Source organism: Peromyscus californicus, unplaced genomic scaffold, assembly GCF_007827085.1.
Source record: "Peromyscus californicus insignis strain IS unplaced genomic scaffold, ASM782708v3 Scaffold_6__1_contigs__length_162567912, whole genome shotgun sequence".
Classification (NCBI taxonomy): domain Eukaryota; kingdom Metazoa; phylum Chordata; class Mammalia; order Rodentia; family Cricetidae; genus Peromyscus; species Peromyscus californicus.
This window is the reverse complement of record NW_026294584.1, coordinates 61,804,055-61,816,836: the sequence shown is the minus strand read 5'-3', so window position 1 is coordinate 61,816,836 and position 12,782 is coordinate 61,804,055. Positions and strand designations below refer to the sequence as shown.

Sequence of the window (12,782 nt, the reverse complement as noted above, 5' to 3'; positions counted from 1 at the left end):
ATCTATCTATCTATCTATCTATCTATCTATATGAATGAAGGGGATTTATTAGAATGGCTTACAGGCTGTGGTCCAGCTAGTCCAACAATGACTGTCTATGCCAGTTGTTCAGTCCATGAGGCTGGATGTCTCAGGTGGTCTTCAGTATATTCCAGAATCCCGAAGAAGCAGGCTCTAATGCCAATGAAGGAATGGACTTGCTAGTGAGGGCCAAGAGCAAGCAGGAATAGAAAGGCTTCCTCCTTCCATGTCCTTTATCTAGGATGCTAGCAGAAGGTATGGCCCAGATTAAAGGTGGATCTTCCCACCCTAAAATATCTGAACTAAAGGTGTGTCTTCCTTCCTCAAAGATCCAGATTAGAAGTTGGTCTCCCCACTTCAAATGATTTAATTAAGCAAAAGTCCCTCACAGGTGTGCCCAAACATTTTAGGTTTTAGTTAATTCCAGATGTAGTCAAGTTGACAACCAAGAATAGCCATCACAGAGACTCAAACAGATGCACGTAAAGATGAAAGGAAAGACAGAAGAATTCCACTTAACAATGAAGTATCTAAACCAGGTAAATTCACAGAGACAAGAGGGGCAGAGTCCTTGCCCGATAGGTACAGTGTCTGCCTTGAGTGATTAAATGTTTTGGAAATACATGACGCTGACTGTAACACAGCATTGTGAATGGACTTGATGCCGTTCAATTACACTACTACAATTAAAATGATAATCTTCGTGTTATGTGTAATTTGCAAGAAAAGTAGTAATATGAAACTGTGACAAAAAAAAAAAATTCCGTGCAAGAAACAGCACAGAAATGTTAGAAATTCAAATAAAGTTGCAGGGCCATTGTCCAAAATGAAAAATATGTCCTACTGTTTGCTGACATTTCACTTGCAGAGCTCTGTGGCACACACAGAGAGAGTAAGAAAGGGTTATTTCCTATTTTTTTTCTTAAAGCGGTATTTCAAATTTAAAAAAAAAATAAGTTTTTGTGTCTTTGTTTTTTGTTTTTGTTTTTGAAATCAGAACTACTCCCGTTATGTAGAAGTAACTCTATTTTGGTGGGGGTGCAGAGACTGAAAAGCATCCCCAGAGTCTCACTTTTTTGTCTGAAGATAAGCAACCAAAAAAGCAACCAACCCGACCATGACGGCTCTCATCAAGTAAAAGGACTAGACCAAATCTTCGATGGGAAGTGAAACTAGTCCATCATGAGCACCCTAATATCCATCAAAGGGAGAGATCTAACAGTAAGGGGCGGGGCTTACTGTTTTTCATATTTATCCAAAACGCATTAGTTTGGGGTGTATGGAAACTATACGAGACAATTTCTTTAACAAGCATATTGAAAAAAATATAAAGAAGAAACAAGCAAACAAGCATCCTGTCTGTCTTCCAGCCTCACGTGTGGACGCGGTCTAAATCCTGACCCGCAAAGACCGACTAACAGCAATAGTGATAAAAATCGGCGTTTTCCGGGTAAATCACAACACCGCCTGGAAGTTACGGCCGCCGAGAACTCGGCCCCGCGCGGCGCCCATCCGTGCAGCTGAAACCGGAAGCAGCTGGGGCCGCACAGGCCACCGAGCCTGCTACAGCAGCCGCAGCGCTTTCAGGCCGCAGCCCACGCTCAGGCGCCGACGGAGGCCGCGCGGGGCCAGGCGCCTCGGGCCCGCTACTCACCGCGACACCCGCAGCCCGGGATGGCGGCGCTCCGGGGCGCGGGCTGTGGCATCTTCTCTCCCGCCACAGCCCGGGCCGAGCCGCACGAGCCGCGGCGCGCGACACGGCCCAGGACACGCAGCCCTGCGGAGCCCGGCTCCACGGCCCCGCGTCACGGCGCGCACGCCCCGGCCCCCGAGGATGACGTCACAGCCCGCGGCCTGGCGTCACGCCGCCCCGGCTAGTCCCCCGACCAGCGCTTTCCTCTCAGTGAGGTTCTCCGTCACTCCGGAGAGAAGTGTAGATGAGGAGGAGGGGACGACCGGCGTGTTCACAGGAAGAGTGTGAGGAAGGCACAACCCGGCTAGAGAGAGTTTAGCAGCTCTAACAGAATGGTAAGGGTTTTTGGTCTTTGGTCCAGTATACTGCATTACATTGACGGATATCTAAATCTTTAATCCTATTACCTCTGAAATAAATGCTATTCGGTCAAGACCTTAATATTTTTTTAAACCCCTGTCTCGTGATGTCTGGTACAGGAACCGACACATGTAGGGAGGAAATTCTGTGTGCTTTATTACTAGGAAAGCAGCATCACCCGAACCTGAATCAGTGGCTCGTTCTAGCTAGCATTAACCCAGGATACATTCCTTCTTCGTTAACTGGCTGCGGTGACTTGAAGTGTTCCCCCCCACCCCCCACCCCCAGTCTTATGTGTAGAGCTTGGTGCCCTTGGTGGTGCATTCTCCAAAGGTTCTGGAAACTTTAGGAGTCAGGAGGAAGGAGGATGGGGCGGGGATGCCCCTTTGAGGATCTTACCCGATCCAGTGGTCCAAGTCTCCTTTGAGCTTCCTGTCCATCACAAAGTAACTTATCTCACATACTGTCATCCTGATCTGTCCACGTGCAGTGGCCAGGCAACCCGGCAATGAACCCTCAGCAACCATGAAACAAATCTTTTCCCTTTAAGTTGTGCTCACAGTGGCACAAAATTAACCCATACATGGTCCTGTCAAATATCTACTAGTATTGTCAGGGTTTGGGTTGCTATGTTATGCTACCTAGGTCTGTCTACAAGACTGAAGTCCTAATGTCCCTTACCTATGTCCCTCCATGGTCATTGCCCTCAAACAGTTGCTGTCCAATGCCAAAAAGGGTATCTTTCGTAGTTTCCGTTCCTATCCACACAGCGATTCATCTAACTGGAACTAGTGGTTATTTTAGGGATGGCTCTCTCTTGCAAGGGCAGCAGTACTGAGTGCATTTGTGCACCGTCACAATGTGTGCTACTTTTCTTGTTTGTGTGACAATGTACCTAACAAAAGCAACTTCAGGGCTTATTTTGGCACACAATCTGAGGGTACAGCCTCCATTGTGGTGGGTAAGCCATGACAGCAGAAGTATAAGGCAGCTTGAAACATTGCATTCTTAGAAGGCAGAGAGGGGCTGGTGTGCCTCTTCTTTTTTCTTTTTTGTTTAATCCAGTCCCTGCTCTATGTGTTATGGCCACCACATTCCTTGTGGGTTTTCCCTACTCTGCTAAACCTCTCAGGAAACAATCTCAAAGACATTCCCAGAGGAGGTGTATCTCCTAGGTGACTCCAAATCCTGTTAAAGTAATAATGAAGATTAACCATTTCACCTAGTATCCCTAAGTGGGTGAAGCTTATATGGGACAGCAGTGAATCAACATTCTGGATGCTCAATCCTGCTAGAAACCCCTCAGAAACTTCAGGGCGGTGATGAGGAAACTGAGATAGGTTAGGTTTGCATAGGCTACATTTGGTAATCTTGGTAATCCTGGCAGGCATCTCCGCCTTTTTTGTCCTTTTAGTGTGTTTCTTCCCTCGTTTTCTTTGTAGATTTTGTGGATTACTCCTCCTTGACCTTCTTAAACTCACCCTCAACAGGGTGAGCCTTACAGCATCCCTCAAACCCCAACGAAGTACTTTAGGCATTAAGGAGTCTCTGGGCATGGCAGGTAGGGAGCCAGCTGTTCTGTCCCAGCCCTAGCTACACAATTGAGAGTTGCTTAGAGCTTAACAACAAGGCATAATTCAAGAAGCATCCTGAAAGCTGTGACTCACAGAACAGAGGACAGAGGGCGCAGACATGAAAATACAAAGCAGCAGAAAAGGAGTGGCCCAGGACGGAAAGGCCATCAGGAACATATGGAGAACTTCAGCCGAGGTGACTTGGACATCAGACTCTTAGGAACCCAACCAAGCCAGGAGGCAGCCCCAGACTCGTACACTGGCTGCAAGAACGGAGCTTGACCTGACTCCGCCACTGTAGACACCAGTCATGGCTCTTTGTGAACACTTTCCAAAGGCAATCGTGTCAGCCCATCAGACCAGTGAAGGCTCGAGCAGGAGCAGAGCAGGAGCAGAGCAGGCTCCTGCGGACCATCCCTGCCAAGTGAATTGGTCAAATAATCACAACCAATATACTTTATCTGGGTCAATCGTATACCGGCAGCTGAGCCGTGAGAGAGCTCACATTTCTAATGTCAAGGTCCTTATCCCCAGAACTTCAGTGGCAGATGAGCAACAAAGGAAGACTTGTCACTACAGGTGGAGAAAGGCACTCCTGAGAGGTTGGCCATGTTGATTGTATTTATCATTGCATTTCACATAATGCCATGGTGTCCCAAATTTGTCCTCTGGTGCCAATATGTTGAAGAATTAGGGGACTTTTTCACCCTTTATTAAATAAATGATTTTTTTTCTTCATCGTTGTGTACAATTGGCTCCAACTCTGGAAAGATATTATCCAAATACCACTGGAATGACTTGCAACCTAGTCGTTTCCTTAATTCAACACGCTCGCTAATGTTTCCACAGGATACGTATTTTAAATGAGGTCTTTGAAGAAAAAAATTATCCTAAATGAAAACAGAGTCCTTTTATTAAACCAAAAAAAAAAAATCTTTGGTAATCAGGTCATGATAGCAAACATCAGGACATGTTTTTATCATTGGAACTAAAAATACCCTCTTGTGTGTAGCAGTTGTCTGTGAGATTAAAACCTTCCATCTTCTAGGAAAGCTTGGTAAAACACAGGATGTTAACGGGGAAGTAGTATTTTAAGACAAGTTTTTAAAAGGATGTGGAACAACAGGGTGTTCTAAGGGGAAGTAAACAATTCAGTGGCTTCAGGAAGTCCCTGAAAATGACCAGATACACTAGGCCTCTCCATCCTCAAGGATAGATGTATATTATGTATATGTATTATGTATGTGTGTGTGCGATATGTGTATATACACATATATATACAGTAAAGATTGCTGAGACTCTCAGGCAAACTGAGCTTCCCAGAGAGGTTCAGACCACCTGAGAAGCCTGAAAGAAACAGAGGTCAACCAAGCTTCCTAGAAGAAGCAGAGAGCAGCAAACTGCTGAGCTGCCTGGAAGAGGCTCTGGACTCCCTGGCAAAGGCACTCCTCAACAGTTTGAGCTGCCTGGAGGTTATTCAGCACGCTCCAGGTTCTTAGCTTTCACAAGCTGTCATCCACGATGGGATAGACTTTATATGTGTACATCAGAATGAGGGTTTATACACTACCTGTAGAGGCCAGACGAAGGTGTCATGTCTCCTGGTGCTATAGTTACAGGCAGTTGTGAGCTGCCTGATGTGGGTGCTGGAAAATGAAGTCAGGACCTCTGGAGGAACAGCAAGGGCTCTTAACTACTGAGTCATTTCTCCAGGCCCAGGGCGTGAGCTTTTTGGTCCTTGAGTTATCTTTGAGTCATTTCTGCTCCTGTAAGTAACCTCTCACCCATATTCCTATAAGTAACCCCAATAAAACTCATTTGTCCACCAAATTGGACTTTTGTGATATCCATACTTTTATCTGTCATTGGTTCCCTGTCTTGGGTGAGTAGATGTTTATATCTCCTCAGGAATAGTGTCACATAACACCTCTGTGCAGGGAATGAAAACATTCGACTTCAGCTTTGATACCAGTACATTACCATGGTATCCACCATGACACCGTGATGACTAACACAATGGGATCCAGGAAAACTGGGTCCTGACGCTTAGAAGACCCAAAGTCACACCTTCCCATCCCAGTGGTTTCTTTCTCCTATACTCACTCAAAGACTAAACTCCCTATTTCCTGGTTTCCATCAATACTCTCACACCTCCAGAACAGGCGTAACAAAATCAAAAGGACTCTCCTAGCTTTGCTGTCCATTACCCATGACTGGGAGCAGGTTTCTTCATGAGGGTGATGTGAAGAATGAGCACTTACTTACTATGCAAGCCAAGCATCAGAAAGCAGACCAGTGTGTAGTGTTAGGTCTGCCTTGGTCCTTTCTTGCACCACAGCTGTTTAGTTTTTATTTTGTCTCTTTTTTCAAGACAGGGTCTCATGTATCCTTGAACCCATTATACAGCAGAGGCTATCCTTGAACTTCTAACCCGTCTCTACCTCCAGAATGCTAGGGTTATAGGTGTGTACCACCATACCCAGCTTACGACATGCTGGGATGGAACCCATGGCTTCATAGATGCTAGGTATGTGCTCTGCCAGCTGAGTTCCACCCCAGCCTCTGGTGTTTTGTTTGTTTAATGTATTCTGAAATAAGTGTAAGGATGAGTGCCAGACTCCTTGTTCCCATGGTAAAGAGGCATTCTACAGGCCAGGCAGTGGTGGCTCACACCTTTGATCCCAGCGCTCGGAGGCAGAGGCAGGCAGGTCTCTGTGAGTTTGAGGCCAGCCTGGGCTACAGAGTGAGTTCCAGGACAGCCAGAGCTGTTACACAGAGAAACCCTGTCTTGAAAACAACAACAAAAAAAAAAAAAAAGAAAAAGAAAGGCATTCTACATAGACCAGGGCTCTCTGAATTCAGAACCCTTGTATTTTCATCTGTATTTCCAGTGCTGCCACATAGGATAGCAACCGTGTTAAATGGAAGAGGGGGTTTGCTTATCCAAATGAGTATGTTATGTACATGCTATGTTGGATTTTTCTTGAGGATTCTTGAGTATACAAGCTTTTGCCACCTGCTTCCTGGGTAGATTGTTAAAGACAGGAGAGGATGCCATCAGCTTGGAGGAATAAAGGCCTGAGTTACTTTGGGAAACATTTCCCTATTGCAAAGCCTTGTATTGTACCACAATACTCACCAAACTTTCCAACATGTAGTTTCATACAGTCTGTTGATTTTAGATGTAACTTTTCAGATATGATCTCAGCCTGCATCCAAAACTAACCTCAAACTCATCATTTTCCTGCCTCAGCCTCCCATATACTGGCATTATGTGTGTGCACTATTATACTTAGTTCACATGTGTTTTTAAATTAACATTTTGCCAGTATGTTCTTTATGAAACTTAGTCACTCAGTAATTATAGTGTTCAATTCAACTGCTTAGATCCATGACTAGAATTCACAGGTATGGGGGAACATCAACACTGCAAAAATGAATTCAAGATCTCTCATAAAAAGTATAATTTGGGGCCAGTGAAATGGCTCACCAGATAAAGGTACTTGTCACCCAGCTTGATGACCTCAGTTCAATCCCCCAGGACCCATACATTGGAAGAAGAGAATTGACTCATAAGTTATCTTTAGACCTCCACATGTATACCATGGCACACATGCAGGTATGCTCACACATACAATAAATTAATAAATTTAAAAGATCTATAATTTTTTTTTTTTTTTTTTAGTTTTTCGAGACTGGGTTTCTCTGTGTAGCTTTGTGCCTTTCCTGGAACTCGCTTTGGAGACCAGGCTGGCCTCGAACTCACAGAGATCCGCCTGCCTCTGCCTCCCGAGTGCTGGGATTAAAGGTGTGCGCCACCACCGCCCGGCAGAAATATATAATTTAAAGCTATCATTTTAATGTGTTAGATTAGGAGAAATACACAGCTTAATTGTATCTAACGTATGGAGACCTTTTTATATACCTGCAATGACAATGTAGATCACTACATAGACAGTGAGGGAAATTTAGATGTTGCCTATCAGCATTTAATAATGGGTTAGCTCAGCCGGGTGGTGGTGGCGCACACCTTTAATCCCAGCACCCGGGAGGCAGAGGCAGGTGGATCTCTGTGAGTTCAAGGCCAGCCTGGGCTACAGAGTGAGTTCCAAGACAGGCTCCAAAGCTACACAGAGAAACCCTGTCTCAAAAAATCCAAACAGGAAAAAAAAAAAAAAAAAGGGTTAGCTCACCCCCAGAAACTTCATGTCTTGATATTTATTCCAGGCATATAGTTGTACAAATATACACAGAGATATGTGTGAAGATGTTCATTTCAGTGTTAAGTACGTAATAAATAAATGAATGAATGAGGAAATAGAAACCAACCCTCAAGATAATCAGAGCATCAGAGCGTTCATCAACAATGACTGTTTATCAGTTCTGGTAGGCCCATTCCCACACAATAAAGAAAGAAAGGAAGGAAGGAAGGAAGGAAGGAAGGAAGGAAGGAAGGAAGGAAAGAAAGAAAGAAAGAAAGAAGGAAATAGGCCCATTTCCCCATAATAAATAAATAAATAAGGAAATAGAAACCAACCCTCAAGATAATCAGAATGTTCATCACCAATGACTGTTTATCAGTGAATCAGTTCTGGTAGGCCCATTCTCCCATTCAAAGGGACTCTTCAGAAGAAAGATATTTGGGATTGCAGAGATAGCTGAACACTTGCTCCTCCTATAGAGGATGCAGATTCAATTCCCATCACTCACATGGGGGTTCACAACCATCTATGACTCTAGTTCCAGGTGATCTATAGCCCTCTTCTGTCCACCAGGAACATAAATGGTATACACACATACATGCAGGCACAACACCCATACTCATAAAGTAAAAATAAATATTTTTAAAGAAGAAAGATATTGCCAGGTGGTGGCACAGGCCTTTAATCCCAGCACTCAGGAGGCAGAGGCAGGAAGATCTCTGTGAGTTCAAGGCCAGCCTGGGCTACAGAGTGAGTTCCAGGACAGGCTCCAAAGCTACACAAAGAAACTCTGTCTCGAAAAAAAACAAATAAATAAATAAAGAAAGAAAGAAAGAAAGAAAGAAAGAAAGAAAGAAAGAAAGAAAGAAGAAAGATACTTGACATGTTTTGATTTTGAGTGCTAATGTATAAATATGTTTTTAAAATATAGCAATAAATGCAAAGATTTAAGGATAAAACATGGTGTGGTATAGTCCCGTGAATGAACTTGGGCCTTGTGGCACAAGTCTATGTTCCCAGTACTAGGGAGATTGAGATAGCAGGACCACAAGTTCAAGGCCAAACTGTACTACATAGAGAAATCCTGTCTAAAAAATAATACAGAAAAGAAAGATCTTTTAGTATGCATATGTGTTAACCAGCAACCACAACAAGCAATTCAATGATCACTTTGAGATGGAACTATAGACTATTTGTTTTATTAATTTATTTTATTTTTTAATGATTTATTTATTTTATGTGTGTGGACTGAATGTATATATGTGTACTATGTGCTTGTAGGAGGCTAGAGGTGCCCTCAGAGGCTAGAAGAGGATACTGATTCCCCTGGAGCTGGAGTTAGAGTGTAAGTCACCTCGTGGGTACTTAGAACTGAACCAGGTCCTTTGAGAGAGCAGCATGCACTCAACTACTGAGCCATCTCTCCAGCCCCTTAATTTTTATTTTTGTATGTGTACATGTGTCTCTGTGATCATATCCCATGTATTCAGGTGCCTGTGAAGGCCAGAAAAGAGTTTTGAATCCCCCTGGAGCTGGAGTTACAAGCAGTTTTATCCTACTCCATCTGGGTAATGGGAATAGAACTCTGGTTTTCTATAAGAACACAGCCATCTCTTAATTGTCTGCTGACCCCTATAATGTTAACTTTGTACTCCTGAAGATCATATGCATTTTTAAAGTAAGCATGTTTCATACCTTTAACTTTTTAAAATCTGCACATGTTGGCACATGCTTGTAATCTCAGCACTTAGGAGACTGAGTCTGAAGAATTGTTGTGAGTTCAAGACCAGCCTATGCTCCATTGTGGGTGCTAGGCAAGCCAGGATACACAGCAATACCTGGACTCAAAGAAACTAATAATATTCACTAACATCGATATAATAAAAATGCAAAAGAACATAAAATGTAAATGTTTAACTTGCTGAATTATCAACAGATCAACTCTAGTAACCCTGTCTAATCAGTGGACATGACTGGCACCCCAGAGCTCTCTTAATTATGTCCTTTTATTAATTTCTTGCACTGATTTCATTTTTAAATTTACTTTATGTATATGGATGTTTTTCCTACGTTTATGTCTGTGCACCACATATGTGCCTGATGCCTGCAGAGACAGGCCACCATGTGGGTGCTTGAACCCAAGTCCTCTGCAAGAGCAACAAGTCCTCTTAACCACTGTGGTGGTTATTCTTGGTTGTCAGCTTGACTACATCTGGAATTAACTAAAACCCAAGTAGCTGGGTTCACCTGTGAGGGATTTTTTTTCTTAACTAAATTGTTGGAAGTAGGAAGACCCACTTTTAATCCAGATCTTTTGAATAAGAAGATGCAACTTTGATTCAGATCTTCTGAAGTGGGAAGATCCACCTTTAATCTGGGCTGCGCCTGAAGAAGGAAATTTGAAACTTGCTCTTTCTGGCAAGTCCATTCCTTCACTGGCATTATAGCCTATTTTTTCAGAATTCCAGCATATATTGAAGACTGGTGAGACATCCGGCCTCATAGAGTGAACAACTACTGGATTCTTGGATTGATAGACAGCCATTGTTGGACTAGCTGGACCACAGCCTATAAGCTACTCTAATAAATTCCATATATATATGTGTGTGTGTGTGTGTGTGTGTGTGTGTGTGTGTGTGTGTGTGTGTGTGTGATTATATATACATACATACACACTATCAGTTCAGTTCCTCTAGAGAACCCTGATGAATACAACCACTGAGCCATCTCTCTAGCCTCTATGTCTTTTTTTGAGAAAGAGTCTCACTGTATAGCCCTAGCAGGCCTAGGACTCTCTATGTAGACCAGGCTGACCTGGAACTCCTAGAGATCCATCTTCCTCTGCCTCCCAAGTTCTAATCTCAAAGTATGTGGATGTTTTGCTCAAGTTTTGCTCACTTTTACTTTAATAGGAAGAGAATACAATATTCTTTCTTTATTCTCTATTATACTTTATAGATGTACCAGTGGTGGTGGCTGCATGTGTATCTATAACATATGGGTTTACAATGCTGTATAGAACTGTAGCTACTAAATATATCACATGTATCCATTATTTTTTCCTTGTTTTTTTTTTTAGATTTATTTATTTATTATGTATACAGCATGTATGACTGCAGGCCAGAAGAGGGCACCAGATCTCATTACAGATGGTTGTGAGCCACCATGTGGTTGCTGGGAATTGAACTCAGGACCTCTGGAAGAGCAGTCAGTGCTCTTAACCTCTGAGCCATCTCTCCAGCCCCTTTTCCTTGGTTTTAAAATTTTATTTTCTTTTATTTTTCTAAGACAGGGTTCTCATTATGTAGCTCTGACTGGCCTTGAACTCACAGAGATCTGCCTCTGTCCTCAAGTGCTAGATTAAAGGTGTGTACCAGGACATTTATTTTAATTATGTGTATGTGTCTCTCTGGAGGCATGTATACCTGAGTTCAAGTGCCTGCAGAGAGCAGAAGTAAGGTCCTATCCCCTGGAGCTGGACTTAACAATGGCTGTGAGCTACCTGGATATGGGTACTGAGAACTGAACTCAGGTCTACTAGAGCAGTATATGATCTTAACCTCTCAGCCACCTCTTTAGCCCCATCATTCTGCTCTGTTTTTGAGACAGGATCTGACTTAAGTTGCCTTGGCTGGCTTGAACTTGTAATCCTTCTGCCTCAGCAGGAATTCCCTGGCAGTTCCCTGATTATTTTTTTAAAAAAATCTCATTTTTACAATAATTAAAAAGCTTGAATTAAAAAAAAACCTGCTGATTATTTTTTTCTCACCTTGACACAAACTGGAGTCACCTGGGAAGAGAGACTCCAAACAGCAATTGCCTCCATCAGATTGACATGTCGGGCATTTTCCTGAGTACTGTTATAGGAAGGTCCAGCCTACTGAGGGTGGTGCCATCCCTGGGCAGGTGGTCCTGAGCTGTATAAGAAATCATGTTGAAGAAGCCATGGAGAGCAAGCCAGTAAGCAGTTCTCCTTTGTGGGCTCTGCTTGAGTTCGTGCCTTGACATCTCTGGATAACGGTCTGTGATGTGGAAGTATAAGGGAAATAACTCTTCCAGATTGCTCTTGGCCAGTGTTGTATCACAGCACAGAAAAGCAAACTTGGACAGAGCCAAGGTGAAGGACACTGTCAGAGATACACTGTGCATTTGTCTGAAGGAGGCCTGTCCTTATTTCTTTATGCATGGTATCTGGACAGAGATGTGCTCTTGGAGAACAGGGTGTAACCCTTGGGGACATACATAAAGCAAGGGGCAAAGCTTTCCCATAGAAACGTTTGCTTGTTAATAGAAAAGGAGTTCTCATGTGTGCACACGACCTGCACCAGCCACATCTCCCAGGAAACTGACAATAGCTTAGTAGGAAACCCTGAGGACATCAGTCAGCTCCTGATGCTGCTGCAGCAGGGAGGGAAGAGTAATTCCTCAGTGGATAAGCAGATCTAGCCGTGGGGAAAGACTGCAGGTTGACTTACTTCTGAGAAACTTGACTTTTCCTAAAATTCAAACCTAAAACAATACATTGCAAGCACGGCTGCTTAGGGTCAACCAGTGAGAGCCAGACTGGTGATGAATCGGGGAGACATTGAAGGGGCTCCATTAACTTACAAAAACCAGGGAAGACTGCAGTTTGGATCTGGAAAGGTGGCAGAGTCTTGAGAACATCCCAGAACCTGCTCTCCCCAGCCAGAGGCACCACTCACCTTGTATCCATCCAGCCAGGTGTGAACCACTCGCAGTAAGTTCCGTGACAAGGCTTTCTTGAATGCAGGGTCATTGGAACTATGTGTCTTGGTGACATGTCCAACCCGAGAGCAAGGAATTATAAAGAGTTGGCCTCCACACATCCAAATCTAGACAAGACCGTAACTAATTACTTTACTAGTAACTGGCAGCTGCTTATGAACACATAAACATACACACAAATACATG

The 12,782-nt window shown here is 43.5% G+C and overlaps 3 protein-coding genes across 6 annotated transcripts in view; 1 reads left to right on the top strand and 2 right to left on the bottom strand.

Moving 5' to 3' along the window:
- The window catches only part of Galnt11 (polypeptide N-acetylgalactosaminyltransferase 11), a 31,759-nt gene extending 29,947 nt beyond the window's left edge, over positions 1-1,812 (bottom strand). For 2 of the 4 annotated variants that reach the window (XM_052719478.1, XM_052719482.1), the window contains exon 1: positions 1,676-1,807. The gene's annotated coding sequence lies outside the window, so the exon portion shown is untranslated. Of the gene's footprint in view, positions 1-62; positions 267-1,675 lie in introns of all 4 variants that reach the window. The other 2 variants (XM_052719480.1, XM_052719481.1) reach the window with 2 other exon arrangements.
- Positions 1,813-1,935: 123 nt separating this feature from the next.
- The window catches only part of Prkag2 (protein kinase AMP-activated non-catalytic subunit gamma 2), a 393,524-nt gene continuing 382,677 nt past the window's right edge, over positions 1,936-12,782 (top strand). The window contains exon 1 of the mRNA XM_052719488.1: positions 1,936-2,049. The gene's annotated coding sequence lies outside the window, so the exon portion shown is untranslated. The remainder of the gene's footprint in view (positions 2,050-12,782) is intronic.
- Galntl5 (polypeptide N-acetylgalactosaminyltransferase like 5) overlaps positions 3,517-12,782 on the bottom strand; it is a 44,447-nt gene continuing 35,181 nt past the window's right edge. The window contains exons 7-8 of the mRNA XM_052719497.1: positions 12,554-12,703; positions 3,517-4,538 (exon numbers count right to left, since the gene is read on the bottom strand). Coding sequence (XP_052575457.1) covers positions 4,362-4,538; positions 12,554-12,703 — 327 coding nt within the window. The 3' untranslated portion in view covers positions 3,517-4,361. The remainder of the gene's footprint in view (positions 4,539-12,553; positions 12,704-12,782) is intronic.